This window comes from Nasonia vitripennis, assembly GCF_009193385.2.
Source record: "Nasonia vitripennis strain AsymCx chromosome 4 unlocalized genomic scaffold, Nvit_psr_1.1 chr4_random0003, whole genome shotgun sequence".
Classification (NCBI taxonomy): Eukaryota; Metazoa; Arthropoda; class Insecta; order Hymenoptera; family Pteromalidae; genus Nasonia; species Nasonia vitripennis.
Genome location: NW_022279638.1, coordinates 2641637 through 2665994, shown reverse-complemented (window position 1 = coordinate 2665994; position 24358 = coordinate 2641637). Strand labels below are relative to the sequence as shown.

Genomic DNA, 24358 nt, shown 5'->3' with positions numbered 1-24358 from the left:
TAATAAAAATCGTCTTATAATGGTTCTTAATTCTTCTGAGTGGTCGGGTTAGATATAATTTTATGCTTTTTATCCTCATCTTATATGTTCCATGGAATCGTCAAGATGTTTCCTCTTTAAGAGTTTACATGAATCATTTGTTCGATTGTTTGTTTACATATGTAACATTTTTCTAATTTGATGGCACACTCTGCGCAAGCAATTGAGTGAGAACAAGAAAGAAAAAGTATCTTGACTTCCTTTCTGAAACATATTTTACAATCCAGTGGCATCATTACTACTATATCTTATTTATCCGAACTAGAATTTTGATCATGGCAATGTAGACTCTCTGGTGGTGGTTTTCTATTAAAGTTTACTCTTGTATTTAATTTTTCTATGAATTCTTCTCCTTTCCGGGTTCTTAGATAATTACAGTCTGGTGCAAGGATGGCGTGTCTAATCCATAGATCATCTCCGTGTTCAAGTTGAGACATTTTGCAATCGCAGTAAAAACAATAGACTTGATTTTCGTAATAATTATAACAGAGGCCCATCTCTGCTAAGGTTTCTGGCTTCTGGCTTGATCCTTTTAACCATAATATAAAAGTGTATAGTCTGTCTTTATAAGCTATGTATTCAGGATGCTTAGGACCTGACGATCGTTTAGATATGCTCAGTAAGGTTCTCATTAGAGCTTGATCATTTTCAATTCAGCTAAATTCTTAGTTAAACCCAACGTAATCTGGCCCAGAGTTCGATTCTTCGGCTTAGGTGGATTCTAAAACAATAAAACAGAATTGCTCCTCTTTTGTATTCTTTGAGTCGTGTAAAATCTTGTATTAATGTTTCCAGAGTGTTGAAATGGTTAACTACGTGATTCTTCTTAACTCAGTGATAATTGTTTTTGTGTCCGAGTAAAAATGATATCTTTGTGACGTCCTGCGACGTATTGCTTTTAAGCAATATCAGCGGAATCGTTACGAAGCCCAAAACTGACGACTCAGATAATAAGTAGATCAGCGAGGTTAATGAGTATCCCCTGTATACGCCGTGCGACCAGCTGTAATTATACACTCGATCTGGACTCTTGTACGACGCTCCTATCCGTCGACAAGAGTTATCCGGGCTTAAGTCGCGATCCCGATACCTATAGAACTTTATCTTGAATAAATCGTGAAGTCAATCAACTACAAGTGTTTTTCTATTGAATATATCCATCCTGTATAAGCCTGACTACAGCACAGCAGCAGAGTTTCCAACCTAAGCAGTTAAACCCAAGTAAGTAAAAATTCAATAATTAATTATAGGTCGGAATTGTGACTTAATATCTTTGTTAGTTTTGTGATTGAAAGTCGAGCATATATTTGTATTTTCTCAATAATTTTTATATTCAATTACGGATTAGTAGTTTTAAATGTAAATTGCAACAATTATTTTTCTACTACTTTTTTTGAAATTTTTATCTTATTGTTTAATTGATTAACGCTAATATTGTAATCATACATTATATTAATTTGAATAGAATAAAATAGAATCATACTTTATACTTAAACTATATTTGACATATATCATTTAATTAATTTAGACTTAAGTCTTTTCTGGTTCAATGTGTGATATACGTACGCGATTTATATGCACTACTTTATACTTATTAGTTTTTAGTTGTATCTTAATATTACCATTACGCAGTATATCTACGACTAAATAGGGACCTTCGTACTGGTCTTTTAGCTTATGAATTTTTCCTTCTTTAAGTAGCCAAATATAATCGCCAACCTTAAAATCTTGTGAATTTGCACTTCTGTTATAATAATATTTTGCACGCCATTTGGCTGCTATTAATTTTTCTCGCGCAATTTTTTGAATGTTATTCAACCTTGTTGTTAATTCGATAATATAATCAGCATACATCGAAAGTCTGTCCTCCGTTCCGAGTGGGTCACTCGACGGGGATCGAGCTAATCTTTCGAAAACTAACTCGTAGGGCGTGTGTTGTGTCGCTTCGTGTACGGACATATTATACGAAAAAGCAGCCACTCGTCCCATCGTTCGTCTTGCGAGATAAATTGTTTGAAATATTCGCTCAGTACATGGTGACTTTTCTCAAGAGAGCCGTTTGATTGTGGATGGAAGGACGTTGTCTTGAATTGCGTGATTCTAAATCTTTTTGCTACTCGTTTCATTAGACTGCTCAAGAAATTTGTACCTTGATCAGTCAAAATCGCGACAGGGGCGCCAAAAGTGCAGATAAAGCGTTTTATTATCGCATCGGCGACCGATCGCGTCGTGGCGTCCTCAAGTGCAATATCGACTGAGTATTTAGTCAAACAGCATTGTATCGTTAATATGTTATCATGCCCGTCTTGAGTGTAGTTCATAATTCCGAAAGGTCAGAAAGCCAAATCCCATAATACCGAAAGCCATTTTACGAAAAGTTCACAGTTCCGAATGCCATAATGCTGAAAGCTTCAAGTCCCGAATGGCAAAATACCGAACGCCCAAAATACTGAAAGCTCAAAATACCGAAAAGTTCAAATAATTATTTCTGGCGACGGTTTATCGATTTTGCGTTGAAAATAATGCAAATAGGTGTGGTCCGTGCAGAAGCTAAGCTAGATCGCTTGAGCAGAGCCGCTTTACATTACGTAATCGAGTAATCGGTTAATTTGTGGCTCATTTTTCACACTGCGACATAAACGACAGCATCGCTATACAGTGCTGCTACAATTGTTTTTGTATAGCATTGCGTGACCTAAGACCGCGTTTATGTCACCCCTATCCGTGACCTGAGTAGTCCCTTATTACACCGTGCTTTATCGTCCGAGCGTATCGAGGACGCTAACCTCCCGGTGCAGTACAGAACTGCTTATGAGGGAAGTTTATTGCAAAGTATCTTTTTCACGTTTTTGAAGCTTTCAACAGATATTTTCCGCTTCTTGGCAAATCAATATTAGGAAAGTTAAATGAATTTTACCTTTATAGTGTTTTAGTTTGAATTTTGAACTTACCAAAAATTCCTGAGCTAGCCCTATATCTTGTTTTGTTTTACCGTATAACCCCAACGCGTGAATGCACTCTTAAGCATAGGATTACCACGGCGGTCGTCTGATTTTTTAATGTAAGACTTTCAAATAGGGTTGTGCGAGTTCCCTAAAAGTCGAGTTTCGAGTCGAGTCGAGTTATTTGAGTTTTTTGAGCAGCTTACGAAAATCAAGTTACTCGTAAAAAATCAGGCAGTTCGAAAAAATGGAGAAACTGGTAAAACTCTAGCAGTTTAAAAAAAATGCAATCATCTTAAATAATTCAAATGCAATCACCATCAACTAATCAACTAATCATATCGCTATATACAACAGTGGCAACCTACTGCTAGTTGCCATTCGCAAACATCTGCAAATTTTCCATTAAATTTGATTTACATTCTGATAGACAATAATAAAAAGCAAATAAGGAGGAAGCTTAATGCCTAGGACTTGGCAGCAGTTTTTCTTAAAAACATAAAATGTGACTTGTGTCATATTGGCTGCCACCCACAAATATGGTTATTATGATTTTAGTTATTTTTATATAGATAAAAATGCAGTTAAGTTTATTAATTTTTTCTATAATTTGTAAGTTGTAAGAGGATGTCTTTTTTAAGAATGTTAAAACGCTTATATTTAGCGAGAATTGTAAAATATAAAAGTGCTTGGGGGTTTTTCCTCCCAGGCGTCAATGTACTAATTCTTCTACGCGAGCTGCGTCTAAGCACCTATATCTTTTAGGTTAACTAATGTACTTCTATATGAGAAAGTTAATTTAACCCGCGGCTATTACATGTCCGACTAAAAGTCCCAAAATGCAGCACCGTACCAAATCTCCCTCTATACTATGCTAACGTGTTTGGCAGCTTACACGTGAGCGAATCAAGTGGCCATAAGTTCGAAGTTAGATCCTGTATTAACGAGGCGTTACGTAGGCAGCGCTAGCCAATGCTCTTGTCATGTCTCACGCGAATTACTGTTCTGTTTTGTACCTTGATATTTCCAGTAAGCTCCAGACAAAAAAGTAGAAGTTACAAAATTCATGAGTAAGATATATATGTAGCCGAAGAAGGGGTAGGCATATCACTCCATGCACTCCCCACGAAGAAACTGAGCTGGTTAAATACCATAGTATTGCAGAGGGTAGCCACCGTGCTTTGCGGTCATCTTTAACAAGTCAGTACAGTGCTTTCGCTAGGATGTCCAGAAATTTCTTAGCTCTAGAATCCAGAACAAACTTGGGTCTTAATTCGTTTTTTGCGCACGGTGCGCATTTATGAAACTCTCTTCCGCAAGGTATACGAACCTTACTCTCGCTAGTTGGATTCAAAAAAGCAATGCAAAGGCACGTATCGCTTGAGATATAGTGACACAATACTGACGAGCCCAGTAATATTTATTTACATTACGTATTTATTTATATTTGATTTCTAGTCTGCGCTACTGATTTTGATGTAAATATTTATTATAAATGCTATGTCACACGCATTAGAAAATAAGTACTTAGGTTTGAGTATGAATTAAGTGATCGTGGCTATAATAACATCCTATATACGCTCTACATGTATGATGTATTAAATTTGTTTGATTGAAAAGAGAATTATATTATTCTTATATAATCTATTTATTTGTAACAATACATGAACAAAATATTCGTGTATTTGCACTCTTGCACAGGACCTATTATTTCCAGAAGGGTTGAACACTACCAACATTTATCTCGTGCAGCTTACGGTTCCTGTAATCTAAGTTTAAAAAATCAGTACGTAAAAAACAAAATAAAAAAATTTTATACTAGCAGATTTTAACTAACTTAATAAGAAAGCGTAATAATTGTACAATAAATCCAAAACAATAACAATACATCTATGAAATGTTAGTGTTAGAGTTTTGATAAAAAGGTTTTTACATATTTTTCATTGACAAAAACATTATAGATATTCATAGGTTAAACACTATCTAACATATTATGTAAAGTTTAAATAGTTTGAAGCAATATCAAAAGACAAGACAAAAGTTGCAAAACATCAAGAAATCCGCCAAATTGCGTTACGATTCTCTTAGTTGACTGCGCGATACACGAACATAACCTAAAAGGCCGTTATAGCACGCTAATCCCAAAATGCCAACTTTATTGTCGATTTTGAGGTTGTCGTGCTATAAAATATCGTATGGTTCGTAATATCGTATGGTGTCATAATATACTATAAAGTAATCGCCTACGAAAGACAGAGATCTACACGCGTTTTTATATCCTGCGCCCCGTATCATTCCTCAAATTTGTTTCAACTATGTTTTTATGAATAAAAAGAGTACTCGGGCAATTGATAATTTTACGACTTAATTAGAATGCTACGAAACGTATTGGTCTATACGTTATTTTTGATTTGATAAAATTCTAAATGATAAAATTAGTACCCCGATTTTGATAGATTAGTGCGAGTCTGTGTGCGAATCTCCATTTTGACATTACGATACTCGAACATAATCTGCAAAAGCTAAAAGTTATCGCTTACAAAAGACAAAGAGCCACCCGCGTTGTTATATCCTATGTTTTGTATTTATCTTTGCGCATTACTCAAAAATGTTTGATATTATTTAGTTCATGTGTCAGTGAAGGACTCTGCTGAATTCTTGACCAAGTTTTATGCTGTTTTAAAATTTTGTTTATACCAATTATATTATCTTAAATAATTAACTATTGTGCTTAGTTTGAATTGTCGATTGTTAATGCAAGTTTGCTAATTACATTACATACATGAATATAAATTGATTTGAGGAGGCTTATAATTGAATTTTTTACAGTAATTCTGATCTCTAAAAAAAATTAACTCTTAAAAAAGTAAAAGGTTAGGCGGGTTTGATATATTCCGTAACAAAATTATAGATAGAAAAGAACTGAGATCAATCAAACAAAGTCAAGTTTATTATATTTAATCGTAATGAAGCAAAGAACAACTCTCAAGATAATTACTACGTCAATTTCCATGCCCATTTCATTGTACTTACAGTGTTTGTATGACGTTCTAATATATATATATATATATATAAAAAGAAAATTTAGTTGTTCACCAATAAACAAAATGAAACAGGCATGGCAAGTGACGTAGTAATTATCTAGAGTTGCTCTTTGCTTCATTACGATTAAATATAATAAACTTGACTTTGACATATTCAAAGACGTAAAAATAAATTATAAGCATCTTTAGCACCATTCAACCACAGCTTTTTAGTAACATTTTTATTACTAAGATGAAATCACTAATTGTTCTAATATACATCACCCTCGAATTATTTCTACACCTAGACACCAAAAACCACGGTGCGAATTACCCAGAATTCGTTATCGGCCACCCTGTACACCTAGACGCCGCCCTTAAATGATTTTTACACCTAGACACCAAAAACCACGGAGCGCGCCACCTAGACCTTGTCATCGGCTACCCTGGCAAGCTAGTTACTGTTACAGCTCCGGAGCGCAGAGTATGCACTGGCAACTTCTTAATTCAAAATATCGTAATATATTATTATATTTTCTTGAGAAAGCAATTCTCATCTGTATATAGCTTTGCGGCCAACTTCACGATCCTAACACTTCTTGCGGCTAACTTAACGGTCCTTTCACATTTCGGGCTGAAGAGGAAAAACGTAATTTTAGCATTTTTGGATTATACACTCACATATTATAAAAATAAGCAGCCTTTTCACTAATATTTTTGTTGGAAATCATAGTTTAGCTCAGAAAACATACTAATAAGCCAAAAAATCTTACGAATAGTAACAATAAGCATTTTTTTCTGTATCATGAAAAATCCGAACACCAATCTAGAAGTTAATAGTGTCACGGGCGACGCTGCTTCATCTGCTTCTCAAACTCGATTTCGTGGCACTACCGCGCCACTTAATAGACTTTATATTTTAGTTTAAATGCATAGTTTAATTGATCGATTCCGTGATTGAATTCTTTTTTTTTTATTTAAACATGGCATTGATTTAAATTCAACAACAATTTGAATAATAAAATATAAAGCAAGAGAGCCTTAAGCAATAAATAATTTTACGACTTATTTTGAGTTCCATAAAACGTATCGGTCCATACTTTATTTTGAATTTAATAAGATTCTGAATGATTAAGTTAACAACCCCGATTTTGATGGATTTGTGCGAGTCTGTGTGCAAATCTCTATTCTGACATTGCGATACTCGAACGAAACCTGAAAGACCTAAAAGTTATGGCTTACGGAAGGCAGAGATCCACCCGCGTTATAATACTCTGCGCACCGCATCTTTCCTCAAATATGTTCCACCTATGATTTTATGAATCAAAAGAGCTCTCGGGCAAACGGCAATTTATTATTTTTTTTATCTATTTGTATCTTATTTTCCTTCTTTCAGTTTATCATTTAAAAAATCTATTTCTTATGAAGGCGATTTATTCGCAATTATTGAAGTTATGAGTTTAAAAATTATTATAACCAAAAATGTTCAGATCAGCAAACAATATTTTTATGCTATAGAAATGACAATACTATCCCTGGTAGAAATTGATTTCATTTAGAAGGTATTAAATACCTTGTTTTTCTAAAAAAAATGGCTAAAACTGGGCCATTTTTCACCCATCAATGAAATGCTTTTTTCAACATTTTTTAGTATAAATATGGCATAAGATATTAATCATGCTATTTTTCAAGGCATTTTCAATCTTGTAAACATATATTTCATTGATTAAGGTGAATTAGAAAAAAATAGCTAATTAATGGCCGTGAAAGGGTTACGTAAAATGTACTTTGTCAAAAAAATTAAAAATGAGATAATCATGAATGTCTTTATAATGCATGATATATGACTATCTATTGTAAGTTACAAAAAACTCAAACATCAATCGAAATTTGCATTGACTTAACAATACAAAAAGTTACAAAAGGTAAAGTCAATATTAAGTTTTTGAGGTTATGTCTATTCTATAAAATGCTAAAGAAATGTAGGAAAAAGCATTTTATTACCGATTATTCCTAGCTATTTCTATATTTTATAGCCTTTTGGAGTTTTCTGGTCATTTTAAATATTTAGATTTCTACCAGGAATATATAAGAAATCTATTAACGTTGTAAATTTAACTTGTTTTCCATTTCGTTCCGCCGCGACTTTGGATGTCAAAAAAATTTATTTTCTAGTTCTCAATACTGTACATTTTCTAATTTTTGAAATTCTTAATCCTATTGCTGCGCCTTTTATATGATTTATTATTGATATTAAACGCGATTTTTAAGATAAAGATTTGTGTATCGAAACAAAAGTATTGCAGTACAATTCAGCTGATTATTATAAGTCGGATTGTACGCAAGTTCTATTCAAATATTATTACAAAATAATTGTATTTTAAAATTCATACGTATTTTAAATTTTCTATCAATTGGTGAAACCTGCATTGCAACGCATCTGACTTGTACTTTGGATATTGCTTTTATCTGAATAAAAATGGCTGATAAACTGTATCAATTCTACATTAATTTCTATATGAATATATAATTCTTACAAATAATAAAAAAAGCATTTAGCAAAAGTAATTCAGTTATTGGAAGTTTATCTAAAAAAAACATACTATATAAAGTGTATAACTACATAAACTCAATATAATGTATATTAAAAAGTGGAGAAAATGAACAAGTACTTGAGAAAAATAAGCAATTATTGATATGCTTTTTTTAATTAAACTTGTACATTTTTTTATTTTACTTTACGAATACTGAGTAATAAAACTATTACCTTTGGTACTCTGAGTAGATAAACTATGTCCTTTCTGGCCCACCTGGGGAGGGGGATGAAGTGTAATGGTTTATAGCATGTCAGTTCTAGCCCACCTGGGGGCGAAATGGTACATGGCGTGTGAGTTCTGGCGCAAGCGGTAAGAGAGCGGTGAGAGCAGTCGATAACGTCATCAACACTGGCGTTTTCGATCGCGAGATCTCCAATCGATGCAGCGTCTCGGTGCTGGCGGTGACGTCAACGGCCCGATGTTACCTTCTGCTGTTGATACCGACGGCTTGCTGCCCTACCGATATGTCTTCATAGCAGCGAGAGTCAATTTTAAACGTATGGCTTTACCGCGCAACTTATCGTTTCCGCTGGCGAATGTTTTGAGAATCTTTTATCTAACTTATAAAAAAGTTCGCATGGTGACTATAGAACGATGATCATGGGGACGCATTCCGGGCTGTTCTTTCGTACAGCAAAGGTCACATGCATTCAAGAGTTGTATTGTTTTATAATAAAATGGCTGAAAATATGTAAGTAAAATAATTATTATTATTTTTATAATTTATTAATATTTTAGTCGCTTTTAAAAACCTTTTAAATAAAAAAACTGAACATTTTTTTTGAGTAAATATAAAACTTTTTATATATATATATATATATATATATATATATATATATATTGAAAGTATATATATATATATATACACTTTCAATTAAAATTTTTTATTTGTAAAATCTAAAGCGAAAATCTAGTGCTAAATCTTAAGAGTATTTGATAAGGACCAATTTTTTTTTTTTGAAATCTAACTATATATTCATAGTTTTTAGCCAAATAGTATTATCACCAGCACCTTTGTTTGCCAAGAAGAGATTTTTTCTTTCTTTGGCAGAAGATTATTATGAGTGAAACGACATGTTTTATGCAGCAATACTAGAAGACCACTTCAAGACAACATCTTTTATGCTAAAAGGGATTGAATTGTTCGGCGATGTAGCGAGTTTTTTGAGGGAGATTGATGTCTCACTCCTTTTTACAATATTATTGCTCTTGGAAATTGGCTCTGGAGTTATGTACTTTTTAAATAAATCTACAGATTATTATTATTATTATACTTATTAAAAAAAGTTATTTTTTTACAGAAATTTGGAAGCATTCGTGATTTCTATGCACAACTGTGTTTAGAAAGTGATGCTGAACCTTCAATATATATGCAGGAAGGCTGCAGCCTGCACATGTACAAGGACTTTTTTTTATGTTGCACTTTTGATGTTAAAACGCATAATAGAGGAATTAGAAAATGAATAAAATTTACGTTTTTAGATATTTGTGTTGTTTTACCATGTTTTCATGTAAGCATTTTAAACTATTAAGAACGAGTGACAGAGACAGATATGTGTGTGTGACAGAGAGAGGGAGAGAGATTGAGAGAGAGAGAGAGGGAGGGAGGGAAGGAGAGAGTGAGAGAGAGAGAGAGCGAGAGAGAGAGAGAGAGAGAGAGAGAGAGAGAGAGAGCGAGAGAGAGAGAGAGAGAGATAATAATCCGTATTAAAGTGCTTTAGTCTACTAACATTTAATGAATAAATATATAGATAAATAAAAGCTATTTGATAGTAAGTAAATTTGTTACTCAATTTAAAGATATCTATCACAATCAGAAAATAAGTTTTTTCATAAAATAAGAGTATAGTAATAGCTTTGGTTGAATAAAATCTTATACAAGCATAAGTTTCATTGCTTTCATTCGCTATACATCATAATTAGTAAAACAAGAATATATATTACAGTTTATTATATAACAAAGCTGTACATAAAGTATTAGACTTATATCTTTAGTAGATGCTGTCTTAGATACTTTATTGCTAAAAGACTAAACATTTTTCTTTAATGTAGGTATACTGAGTCTGTTTCATCGATGAGTCATAACTCAGCTCCTACTATACTACAGATATAAGTCTAATACTTTATGTACAGTTTTGTTATATAATAAAGAGCGACTTGAAGCATTGAAACTTATGCTTGTATAATATTTTATTTAACCACAGCTAGTTACTATATTCTTATTTTTACTAATTTTCCTATATCTTTCATCGAGTAAAAAAAATGTACTCACTATCAAGCAGCTTTTATTTATTATCTATATTTTTATTCATTAGATGTTAATAGACTAAGTACTTTAGTACTGATTATTATTATAAACATATAGTATACAGTAAATTAATACATAGATATAAAGTTAAATATGAATTTTTATTCAATATTTATTACATTAAAAAGCTGTACAACAAAGTTTTGGACTTATATATTTAATAGATGCAAAATGTCATGGCTTATTTCCTTCTTTTTAGTTTAATTTTTTTTTATTTTTTGAGATAAGAGGAAGCAGGGGTCTCGTTGGCTTTCGACATGTAGAGCTAGCGTTCAAAGGCTCTACTGGTCTTCTGATGCTGTTAGCCCGTCTCCTCCTTTCTGCCTGCAGCTTCTGCCCGGTCTGTTGATATTTCTGCAACCGTTTTTCCGTGAAGATTGCTCTGCTAGTAGGTTCCTGGAGGAGCTTCGTCATTTTTCTCCTGGGATGTTGGTGAGGATTCCCAAGGGGGATCACTTCCCGGATATCTGCAGCTAGTCGTTGCTTTACAGGTTGAAGCTGTTTGCGCAAATCCTCCTCGAGTGTCAACTCCAACATCTTCTCCTGCAGTTTTACTTGTTACCTGATTTTTTCTTCCAATTGGAAATATTGTAGAATGTTCCATTCTTCTTTCTCACTATTTGGTAACATTGGTACAGATGCCATTTTTTTTTGAATCGAAGAATGGAGTTATACTCTTTGTGTGCGAGCAAGCGGTTCAACGGTAAGCGGAATTCTACCGAGAGCAAACATGTCTGAACGGGTCCGAGACGCTCAGCAAGCCAGTTACCCCCAACACTTCAGCGAGCCAATGCTCGCGCCGCTGAGTCACCCCACCACCACTACTCACGAGCATCCGCGCCACTAGGTGACGTCATAACGTATCACATCCGGTTTAAATTTGATACTTGATTTCAGGATGACAAGAGACCCCAAACGCTCTGTTGGTAAATGCAGGAAACGTTATTAACTGATGTAGGAAGCACTGATTTCAGGTTGAAAACAGACATAGAGCTCTCTGTCCATCTCTGTCAGTACATGTAGGAGACATAATCGACTGATATATACTAGGGATCTATGATTTTTACATATTATCTACTTCATCAATACCCTCTGTCAAATTTAGTTTTCGTTCAAGCACCCAAGTCTTCAGTGCGCATGATCCTTCAGCTGCACATACCGGTTTTTTACATAGTTTGTGGTTGTTGCATGTTGTATATCTCTTCTTCTGCAGCTCTTTCAATGATGGACATCTTATCTCGCCAAGATCAAAAACATGAGGTACTATTTTCTCCAACCATCTTCTTCTATTTTATATGCTCCTCGTAGACGATTGTGAAGAGTGTGCACCAGATCCTCGTACGGAATCTCTCCATTAGTCCAGGATATTCCTAGGTAGTTATGTTCTAACCATCGGTTCTCACATTTTCTCCATCTCGGTAGCGTGCTCCAGGAGTACGGTGGTTGAAAGAGAAAGACTGATGGAGTTGCATCTTCTTTGAGAGCAATGATTGCTATTTCTTTGAAGATGAACTCATTGCAAGTGCTCTTGAAGCCTTGGATGTCTACTACGTACGCCATGATGAAATGATTTCTAAAACGTAGCAGGTTCCTCTTTATATTGCTTGCGAGAGCTATGTCAACCAATCACATGACGACTTCCCCCTCCACTTAACCAATTAGATCAATGCTTCCCTTTCTACATTCTTACGAACCAATCAGCGTTATAGCTTTCCTACTATGGTGGGGGGGGGGGGGGGCTTCTACTTAAGGAATCGTTGATGCTTTAAAAAATCATTATTGTTCATCGACTTGTGGAGTAAGGAGCTGCTGTGTAAAAAGAGACAAGTGTTATAAAAGTGCCGTGTAAAAAATGTAAACTACTGAAGAACGAATTACTGAAGGACGAAATTGCTGGATGCCGTACCGTTGAACAACGTAAAAGTGACAAGTGTTGTGAAAAAAGTGCGACGAATAAAAGTGAAAAAGTGTTGTGAAAAGAATTGATCATTAGACGACGAATCTCCATAAATAAGTGAGTAGAAATGGATTTAACAAACGAGTTTGTAGACATAGTGAAAGAGTTGTGGCGTATTGTAAAATATGCTTGCGACGGAGACTTAAACTCTAGCGACTTGCAAAGATCGATTAACCTAACCTCTAAAGCTATTAGTGAAGTGAAAGAATTGATAGTCACCAGCCTTGAACATTTATAAGAAAAAAACATGTCAAACTTCATGTGGTCAACTTTATAGTATTCATCGATTACTCAACAACTGCTTACTAAAAGTTGGCAGTGGACTCGAAGGGGTTAATGATACTCCTAGTGTGACGTGGGATGATACTAAATCAGCATTCAAGAATAATCTCAAAACTAGTGTTATAACAAACGTGAAATATTTGGACATAATATCATTCATGGAAGACGCATGTGTTCTCTTTATGTCGAAAATTGAAGAAGCGTTACTAGTGCAGAAGTCGATGAAAGTTGACACAATTCTCGCTGCAGAGTGCATGATTGTCAAAGAAAATAAAGAGATTGTGGAAGTGAAATATTTCAATACAAAATCTGCATCAATCTATGAAAGTACAGACTTAAAAGAATGGTTTGCAGCTAATGTCAAACAACCTATCGAACGTGACATGGATGAGTTCCAGGAACGAGACTCAGGATGGACTTTAAGAGCAATTCTCAACTTGACTGTAGATATGAAAAAACTTAGTCCCATGAAAGCTGGTTCATACATTGAATTGCCAAAGTCCATACAAAGCAAGAAAGCATGCGTTAACTTTCGAAATGAAGACAATGAATGCTTTAAATGGGCTATTCTCTCAGCTCTACATCCCGTAGAAAAGCATGCGCAGCGAGTTTCAAAATATCAAGCTTATACGAATGAATTGAACTTTAAAAATATTGACTTTCCGGTTGCTGTGAAGCAAATACCCAAGTTTGAGAAGCAGAATGACGTCTCTGTAAATCTCTTCATACTCAAGAAAAAGGGTAGTGTATTTAATGTATCTCCATGTCACTTGGCAGCTTTAAAGAAAGATAAGCATGTAAACCTACTATTTGTGCAAGACACTTATATAGATGATGAGGAACAACAAGAAAATTTAAAGGTTCCACAGTTTCATTATGTATGGATTAAAGATCTATCTCATCTAGTCAACTCACAGTTCACAAAGAATTTACATAAAAAATATCTATGTGAGCGATGTCTTCACTATTTTTACGATGAGGCTAAATTGGTAACTCATGTTGATTGTACAAAAGTGAACAAATGCAAAGTGTTGTTACCTCAAGAGAAAGACAGTGTGTTGGAATTTAAAAATGTCAATAACAAAGAGCGAGTTCCAATAGTTGTTTATGCAGACTTCGAATGTATTCTGAAGGCTGTTGATGATAATCGCTCTTACCAAGAACATACACCCTTCAGCGTTGGCTGCTATGTTCAATAAGGTTATGATGAATCAAAATGCAAGTATATAAGCTATAGAAGAGAAACTGAACAAGACGAAGATCCTGCGAAATGCTTCGTTTCACAACTGTATATGCTAGCTAAAGAACTTGCCAACATGTACGAGAATCCAGTGTCAATGAAGGATGTGGATGAGAGATCGTTTGATTCTGCTACAACTTGTCACATCTGTGAAGGACTGTTCAACGAGAAGGATGCCAAAGATCATTGTCACCTTACGGGACTGTAAGTTATTTATTATTATGATTATTATTATTCTTTATCTAATAACTATTCTTCTTTTCCAGATATCGTGGAGCGGCTCATAACAGTTGTAATCTCAACTATAAAGACTCTAGAACTATTCCAGTTGTATTCCACAACCTGAGCGGATATGATTCGCACTTGTTCATAAAGGAGCTTGCCAGTAACTTCAAGGGACGAGTCTCTATTATACCGCAAAATAAAGAGAAGTACATCTCCTTCACCAAGCATATTGATGGAATCGAAATCAATTTCAAGTTTATTGATTCCTTCCGATTCATGCCATCGTCACTTGACAAGCTAGCCTCATACTTGGACAAGTTGGAAATAGTCGATAAAGAGTTCAAGAAGGAGTTTAGCAATGTTCAGGTTGATTTGCTTAGGAGGAAAGACGTGTCCCCCTATGATCACATCAAATCTTTTGAGAATCTGAACGAGACCTCGCTTCCAGACAAAGAGAGCTTCTATAGTAGCCTCTATGATAGCAATATATTAGACGAGGACTACAACCGTGCTCAAATTGTCTGGAATGCTTTCAACATCAAAACTCTTGGCCAGTACTCAGACCTCTATCTGAAGACTGACGTACTTCTCCTCGCCAATGTATTTGAAGACTTCAGATCCAAGTGTCTCCATACCTATGAACTAGATCCTGCTCATTACTATACTACCCCCGGATTTACATGGGGTGCCATGTTAAGTATACTGGCATCAAGCTCCAGCTGTTAACTGACGTAGACATGCTGCTCTTTGTCGAGCGGGGCATCCGGGGTGGTATCAGCCAATGCTGCAATAGGTATGCGAAGGCCAATAATACATACATGGAGTCTGGATACAACGAGTCAAAGTATCTGATGTACTATGATGTCAACAACCTATACGGATGGTAAGTTCATATTGAAATAATGATATTAATGATATATATATATATATATATATACTAATAAATCCTATATTTCCAGGGCCAATGACACAATCCCTGCCATGTGATGGCTTCAAGTCAGTGGAATACCTGAATTGTGACTTCTTCAATGTTCCCGATGATGCTTCTGTAGGATACATCTTAGAAGTAGATCTGGAGTATACAGAAAGTCTCCATGATGCTCACAAGGACCTTCCACTCTGTCCGGAGCATGCTGCACCTCCAGGCTCAAACCAAGAAAAGCTGCTAACCACTCTAAATAGTAAGGAGCGGTATGTCCTGCATTACGTCGCTCTCAAGCAAGCTCTCAAGTACGGGCTTCGATTGAAGCATATTCATCGTGCTCTCCAGTTCAACCAGATGCCATGGTTGAAGCCATACATTGACCTGAACAGCGAGATGAGGAAGAATGCGAAGTATGAGTTCGAGAAGATGCTCTTCAAACTCTTCAACAACGCAGTGTATGGTAAGACCATGGAAAATGAGCGCAAGAGAGTCGACGTGAAGTTGGTAAACAAGTGGGAAGGTCGCTACGGCTGTGAGGCATACATTGCTCAGCCCAACTTCCACAGATGTGCGATTTTCGACGAGAATCTCGTGGCCGTCCAGCTTGCCCGAACCGAGGTCTCAGTCCGCAAGCCGATCTACATTGGATTGACAGTGCTGGACTTGTCAAAGAGTCTTGTTTACCACTTCCACTACGAGTACATGTAGAAACGGGTAGGAGACAAGGCCAAGCTCCTCTAAACAGACAGTCTCATCTATGAAGTAAACGATGTAGATATGTACGCTGTGATGAAGACTGACCTTCATGAGTTCGACACTTCTGATTATCCGGTCGATAATCAATTCAACATTCCTCTAGTCAATAAGAAGATAGTCGGACTTATGAAGGACGAGTGCAATGGCAACATCATGACGGAGTTTGTTGGCCTCCGTAGCAAGATGTACTCCGTTAAGGTACAAGGACAGCAATCTATCAAGAAGGCAAAGGGTGTGAAGTCGTCAGTCGTCAAGTCAACCATTGAGTTTGACGACTACATCCATTGTCTTCGAGACAAGGCTACGATCTCCCGACAACAAAAGAACATCCGTAGCCGCCTCCACGTTATCAGGACCGAGAAGGAGCATAAGATCGCTCAGAGTCCACTTGACGATAAGCGATACCTCATCCCCGGTCAGACGGATACTCTACCGTGGGGTCATTACATGATTGATGGATAGCAGCTTATCGAGGAAGATGAGCCATCTGCGAAGAGAGTCAGATTCCATTAGGTATGTTATAATCATTTATAATTAATATAATAACAATTATAATTGTATACTTGTTTTCCACGCTTCTTCAAGACTTTCTCTACAAGATAAACATCTGGATACTTCGTCTTCAAGAGCTCCTGTTCGTAGAATCCACCTGTGATTGGATTATCTTGATAGTCTTTCAGATGATATGTAACTGGGTTCGTTGCTGCAACTCTACTTATTGTGAAAATCTCAGTTGACCAGTTAGGTGTATAGTCTTTCTCGAAAACTTGCTTCACTTTACTCAATCATACCTTATCACCAATCTTAAACTTAGGCGTCTTCGGCAATCTACTCTCACAAGTCAATCTTTTGAAAATCTGAGATTGATTCGCTGTAGACACTTCGTTGGGTTTCATTCTAATAGTTCGATGCTTAGTATCATTGTACTTTGTGATCAAATCAGGTAAGATTTTCAACCACTTATAATTACCTTGCAAACTAAATTGAATCCACATCTTGTTCTTGAGTGTACGATTAAAACGTTCACATATAGAAGCTTTTAAATTACTATACGTTGAGTACAGATTGATCTTATACTGTTTCATGAGAGTTTGAAAGTTGGTATTATAAAATTCTGTACCTCTATCCGTATGTAGATTCTTAGGTACTCGACCTTGACGAAGTATGGACTTCATTGCTGCCGCAACTTTTCCAGTCTTTTTCTTCACAGGAACAGCCCATGTAAACTTGGAGAAAACATTTATGACTGTTAACATATATCTAAAACTCTTATTTTCTTTAGCATAAGGTTGCATCTCTACTAAATCAGCTTTCCAAGTCTCATCTAATCCTCGAACATCAAAACTGCGACGAGGATAATTCCGTCGAGCTGGTTTGTGAAGTTCTTCAACTATTACTTTTTTATGTTGCATGTTAAACGTTTGCAGAATGAACTTCCCTCACTCTTTTTTAAATTACGTCCGAAAACGTCGACACTCATTTTGATAATGATGTTTGTAAATGAAATAGCTCAGTATATATACCCTCCTTCGCGAAGTTCTTCTATGATTGAGTGGATTTTGTTGATATGACTAGGATTACCAGCTGATTGTTCAGCTATAAGTAAGCGTAAACGATCAACTAGCTCATTTGGATCGTCCCAGTACACATAATCCATTCGAGTATCTCTTCTAGCAATTTTATAACGAGGTAATCCTTTTCCACTTTTTCCACTAAACATAGGATTGATAATGTTAGTATATTTTTTACTATTATGAACAAGAATTGGTTGTGTGCTCAAATATTGTTTTTTATGAACATTTGTCGCTTCCAGAATACTTCGATAATTCTGCAAATCACTTTGATCATAAATCTTGGGTTGTTTTGCAATGAGCAATTCCATCAAACCAGCTGTTTTTGGATATCTTCCATCTTTTACTTTGATGCTTCGATCTCCAAACACTATTGATGAGTCACCTAACATCCATTCTGAACGTTCTTTTCGAACTCCTGATGATGCTTCAACATAGTCATATACATGTCAGCTACGTTACTGGGCTCTTGAATTACTTCCATACGAATTTTTGTATCATTCAAATCATCATCATCATCATCATCATCCTCACTAGCTGCAGTTTCAAAATCAGATTCATGATAAGGTTCAATTGTATCATCATCAAAACTGTCATTAGAACTTTCATTTTTGACCATTTCATCCTTAACCTCTTTCTTTATTGCTCTACTACGTTTAGATACTTCAGATTTTTCAACTGTCTTAACTAGTTTCTCGAGAGAATCAACAATAGGTTTGAAAGTTTCTCCTATTGACTGTTCAAATTTATCTTTTCCAAATTTCAACAGACTATACTTGCGTTTTACAGCATTTTGCGCTTTGACAAGCTGATGAAGTATATTCATTTGTCTCTGAATATCAGCCATGTTGATACTTTAACAGTCAAAAATAGACTAATGAATGTCGACTAAGTGTGTCATATTTATAGCAAAAGTGTCAAAACCCTTTCGATATCTACCATTGTTGATAGCACTATCTTTATCAATTAGTAAGAATTCATGTTTGTCATCCATCCAACATTTTGAGCATAATTCTCGAAACTGCGAATACGACATGTCCGAGTTGACATGATCGTTGTATAAGTGTTTGAGATTCATGTCATCTTGTAGGAAAACTACCAAGAGATTGACGTTATCTCTCACAAGATGTTTCGGAACTTGTGCATAAGACTGACATAGATAGAAACAATCAACTTTCTTATGTCTCCCCATACAGTAGTATGCTCTAACATTGTTTTGTTTTTCGCAGGCTATATCATCGAAAATCCTGATAGAATTCGGAAGTGTATTCTCAGGAGCTATGACATCATCGTTTTCACTGAATGCAAAGTACTGTATACTATTCAATGGTTCGAGAAGATCTTTTAAAAATTTGTACTTGGACTGATTAAGCGATTTGGAGTAGACGTAAACATTTTTAAACCTAACTCCATTTGGATGTGTTATGAGAGCTAGCAAACTGTTTGTTTTACCACAATTAGAGGGTCCACAAAATACTGCTCGAATACTATCTGGAAGTAAATCACCATGTCGTTTGTTTTACTTCTCCGGCTATGCAATAGTATCAAAGTTTACTACCGGAAGTTTAACAGACTGTTTCTTGAACATATTTACATGTAGAGAACTGTTGAACAACTGTTGTGAGATTATAAATAGAGCTGGTATTTATACTTTCGGTATTAGTTATCACTTAACCTTCAAAGTGAAATGATCGTTTACAAACGTCGGGGACGAGGTCTTGTTATTGCTTAATAATTTTCCAGTTGAACTTCATCTACCAGGTTATCAATACTGTGGACTAGGCACTAAACTTACTAAACGATTTGCTCGTGGTGATTCAGGTATTAATCCATTAGACGTTGCCTGCAAGGAACACGTTATAGTATATTCTCAGAATCGAGAAAACATCGAAGCTAGGAATGCTGCTGATAGAGTCCTTGCCCATAAAACTTGGCAAAGAGTTGTCTCGAAAGATTCGGGGGTTAAGGAAAAAGCAGCCGCTTTTGCTGTTACAAGTGCCATGAAATTAAAGTCTAAATTTGGAATGGGTGTTCCATTTAAGAAGATAGTACAAGCTGCATCGAAATCAATCGTTCCCAGCAAATGTGCTCGTAAAGTCATTCTATCAGCATTAAAAGAAGCTCGAAAAGCAGTCAAAGAGGCTGGTGGTAAACGAAAAATTGGTATTCTACCAGTTCCATCGAAAGTAGGAGGCTTCTTACCATTCCTTATACCTATATTCGCTGGTTTAAGTGCGACTGGTGCTATCGCAGGAGGAGCTGCTAGAATAGCAAAAGCTGTTAACGATGCTAAATCAGCAAAACAGGCTCTTGAAGAAAGTCAGAGGCATAATAGAAAAATGGAAGATATAGCTATTGGTAAAGGTCTCTATTTGAAACCACGTAAAACAGGGCTCGGTCTTCGTCTTAAGCCTGGAAATGAGTTGAGAAAAAAAAAGAATGTCGACGTAAGAATACTTTAGAGAGCTCTCACTAATATTGATCTCTTAAAGTATGCTAAAATCTTAAAAACCCCATACTTTCGAGGTGTCTTTATGCGTAATGCTCTTCCTATCAATGGACCACATTATCGTGAAGCTGCTATTGTTAATTTGGGTGATGCTACCGGTCCTGGCACACATTGGGTAGCGTATCGAAAGAGAGGTAGCGAAGTTGTGTACTTTGATAGTTTTGGTGACCTTCAGCCACCTCTAGAATTAATGCTATATTTGGGCGTTGTTAAAATAAAGTATAACTATGAAAGATATCAGGACTATGATACATTTAATTGTGGGCATCTATGTCTTGAATTCTTGAGTTCGAGACTATATAAAGGAGTGAAAAAATGATTACCAAAACAGTATCAATTTGACCATCATGAGTGATTCATTAACATTGAGTCTATCAGGTACATCTACTATACTTGAAGCACAATTTTTCCCGCCAATCGAACTTTCATCGTATAAGAACTACGTTCTCCGATTGGTTGAACTATTAACCTTCAATTCGATTCCAAACATAGATATAGATAACAAGTTCTACGTTGGTAAAAAAGTAATCTACTTACCAACTGGTAGTTACGAGATTGAAGATATAGACAATTATCTTCGTGAAACATTAGCTGCAAAAAACATACTTTTCAGTCTTAAGCATAATAACAATACTCTTCGCAGTGTAATAGAGTGCAGTCATATAATTGATTTTCGTCCAAAAGATTCAATAGGACAATTGCTAGGTTTCACACAACGACTTCTTTCATCAAACGTCTCTCATAGCTCTGATCTACCTGTATCCATTCTCAAAGTCAACGCTCTACGAGTCGAGTGTAACATCACTACCGGTGCCTATATAAACGGTAAGAAAGTGCATACAATACATGAATTCTTCCCTGCAGTACCACCAGGCTATAAGATTATTGAAGTTCCTTCTCAAGTTATTTACCTTCCAATCACTGTGAAAAGCATAGATCAAATTCAAATTCGTATAGTTGATCAAGACGGACACTTAGTTAATTTTCGCGGTGAAGTAATAACAGTGAGATTACATCTGAAGCGAGTATAATGGGCATCGTTTACGGTCGCGGGTATATAAGGAATCGAAAATGTCGAAAAGTCATCAGTCGTCCGCGAACGTTAAGAATGCTAACACGGCAAAACATTCAGTTTCTAAAAAGCCTCGATTTAAGAGTTGGTGGAAAATAACGTGTATATTCTTCTGCTGTCAAAATGGAAGAAATTCTAAATATACAGTCACCCATGACATTCGATGAGTCAATATCTCATTATGAGATTCATGCTCATCAATCTTACAACGTTTCATCTTACAATAATAGTGATGAAATTCGTATCTCGGTGCAACATCAAGACTTGTGTCTTTTGCCGTCAGCTAGTTCGCTTCATGTATGTGGTAGGCTAACCAAAGCTGATGGTACTCTCGTGAAAAATACAAAGTTAGTAAACAACGCCGTCTGCCATATGTTTGAAGAAATACGATATGAGATAAATGCTATAGAGATCGATAAATGTAAAAATGTCGGATTAACTACTCTCATGAAAGGTTGGGTATCGATTAATCCTAGTCAAAGTCTAACCATACAAAATGCCGGCTGGCTCGACGTCGAGGAGAAGGAGCATTTGATGAACAGTGAAGGTTACTTTGATATATCTATACATCTAAGTATGATCCTAGGCTTTACTGAAGACTATCGCAAGGTAGTCGTAACGTGAAGCATGAACTCATTCTCACTAGATCGAGAAATGATCTGAATTCCGTAATACAGACACCTACGAAGGTCGCAACTGCAACTACTGCAGCAGAGTACGAGAATTTCAAGATTGAGTTGATAAAAGTTGAGTGGCCAATGCCATGTGTAGTACTATCTAATCAGCATAAAATCCGGATGCTTAGTCATATTCAGAACGGTAAATCGATCGATATGAGTTTTCGTATTTGGGAGCTGTACGAATATCAACTGCTTCCCACTATACCCAAACATGTTTGGACAGTCAAAAAATCTAATCAGTTAGAAAAGTCGCGCTTCGTGATCCTCGGCTTCCAACAAATGCATTATCAGTAATGTTAGACTCTTCTTAAATTCACAATACTAAGTTTTTTTTTGCAAAGTGAAGGTGTGTTAAAGCACTTCGGCAGCCGCTCGACTATTCGAATTCGCAACGGTCGGAGAGCGGCCATAATCTTCCTGGAATTCGCTCGCGCAGTTGGCCGCATGGGGCCTAGCTGCCTGTTGTTGTTGTAACAATTTAGACGTTTAGACGATTAGAAGTACTTATTTGTTTAGAGGTTAGACGTATTAGAAGTTTAGAGGATTAGAGGTTAGATGTTTAGAGGCTAGAGGTCATCGATCAAGATTTGAACTTCGAGGGTCGTCAAGAGTTCGCCATTTGGGGCACAACGAGGGGAAATAAGAAGAAGACGGCCATATTGGTACCGCATTTCCGCCAACTTCGGACGACGCGACCAGTACCCAAAGTCATCACGGGAGTCGACGGCATCGGCGTAAACGAGGTTTGAATTTCATTCTCGCTCTTTCTCTCTCTCGCTTGCTCTGTCTCGCTCTCGCTCACTTGGCGTCGTTAGGCCACGTTGAGGCAGCGGCAGAGCGGTGTTCGCTCTTAGTCTCGCTCTCTTTCTCTCTCTCCCTCGTTCGTGCATTCGCACTAGCAGCTGTGCGCAGTTCAACGGCCGGCACAAGCTCGCTCGCTCGACACGTAGCTCGTTGCTCGGCTCGCCGTCCGGACGGGACGGACATTTTCGCTGTCGTGCGTCGTTAGGCCCCGGGGGCCGCACCACACAGCGCATTTCTTCGCGCATTGGCGTCTGGATGGTTATATTAATTAGTGCCCGTATGTATGCGGACCCTCGGCGGCACTTAAGTATCGTTTTTATTATTATTATTTTTTTTTTTGACTCGCTCTCTACTCGCAGTCGATCGCTGCTGGAAATTCTAAATCAAGTTTTACGTTTTACTCGTATTATTCGTATTTGATCGAGTTGGCACTTTGCAACAATGGCTGATGCGGCTGCAGAATTAGTTCAGCAGAAGCGCATAAGCGGGTTCTTGCTGAATTTTAAACGTAATAATAATACGGCAAGATTAGCGGTATCTGCTCGCACACTGCCGCACATGCGCACGCGTTTGAGCTTGTTAGAGTCGTATTGGTCCGAGTACACTCAAAGGGATCTGGTCCTGCAAGCGAATAGGTCGGCTTGCAGGACCAGATCTCGAAGTTGGCGAGGCGTACTTCGAGAACGACGAGTATCTCGAGGTTGAGTCGAGTTATGTGGAGAGTAAAGCGGATGTGCTTCAGTCAATTGAAGATTTAGAAATTGCCGCGAGGCCACCGGTAACCGCTGCAAGCGCGCAAAATAATCAGGTCGTACACGCACCACCTGTTCCAGGTCCGTCGGAGTTCGCGAACATGCCGAAATGTCAAATCCCGAAATTTTCCGGAAAAGCCGAGGAATGGGAGACCTAAGGAGCAATTTTCTTCGATGGTGAAAAACAAGGCCAACTTACCGGATGCTATCAAGATGCAATATTTAGTAGACTCGGATGAAGGGCCTGCAGCGCTTAGAGTAAAAGGTCTTCCGTTGACGGGTGCTAGTTTTGAGTTGGCTTGGCAAAAATTGATGCGCAGGTACGATAACTCTACGAGACGCATGCATACGTATATGGAATTGCTGATAGATATGAAACCGGTTAAGCGGAAATCTTCGGGAGAGTTGATCGAGTTGTTGGATAAGGCGGAAGCCGCGCTTAAAACCTTCAAGGATGTAGGTTGCCCGTGCGAACATTGCGACAGTTGGCTTATCCATATGGTCGAGCGCAAGTTGGATAATGAGACGTGAGAAGGGTGGCGTATTTCGCAAGAGTCGATGGTAGGTTTTTCGACATTTTCAGCTCTCACAAATTTTCCCGAGACTCGTACGTCCTCGCTTGATCAGGATGCAGATGGTGATGCGGAGTCGCCTACCAAACAATCTAGTCAGAAGG

General features: G+C 36.8%; 1 protein-coding gene across 14 annotated transcripts in view; it reads right to left on the bottom strand.

Moving 5' to 3' along the window:
* The window catches only part of LOC100119218 (disks large 1 tumor suppressor protein), a 1703670-nt gene that overhangs the window by 17849 nt on the left and 1661463 nt on the right, over positions 1–24358 (bottom strand). Inside the window, exon 18 of one of the 14 annotated variants that reach the window (XM_032601903.1) lies at positions 20912–20965. The exons of the other annotated variants lie outside the window; for them this stretch is intronic. Within the exon in view, the coding sequence (XP_032457794.1) occupies positions 20946–20965 (20 nt within the window). The 3' untranslated portion in view covers positions 20912–20945. The remainder of the gene's footprint in view (positions 1–20911; positions 20966–24358) is intronic. 14 annotated transcript variants of the gene reach the window in all.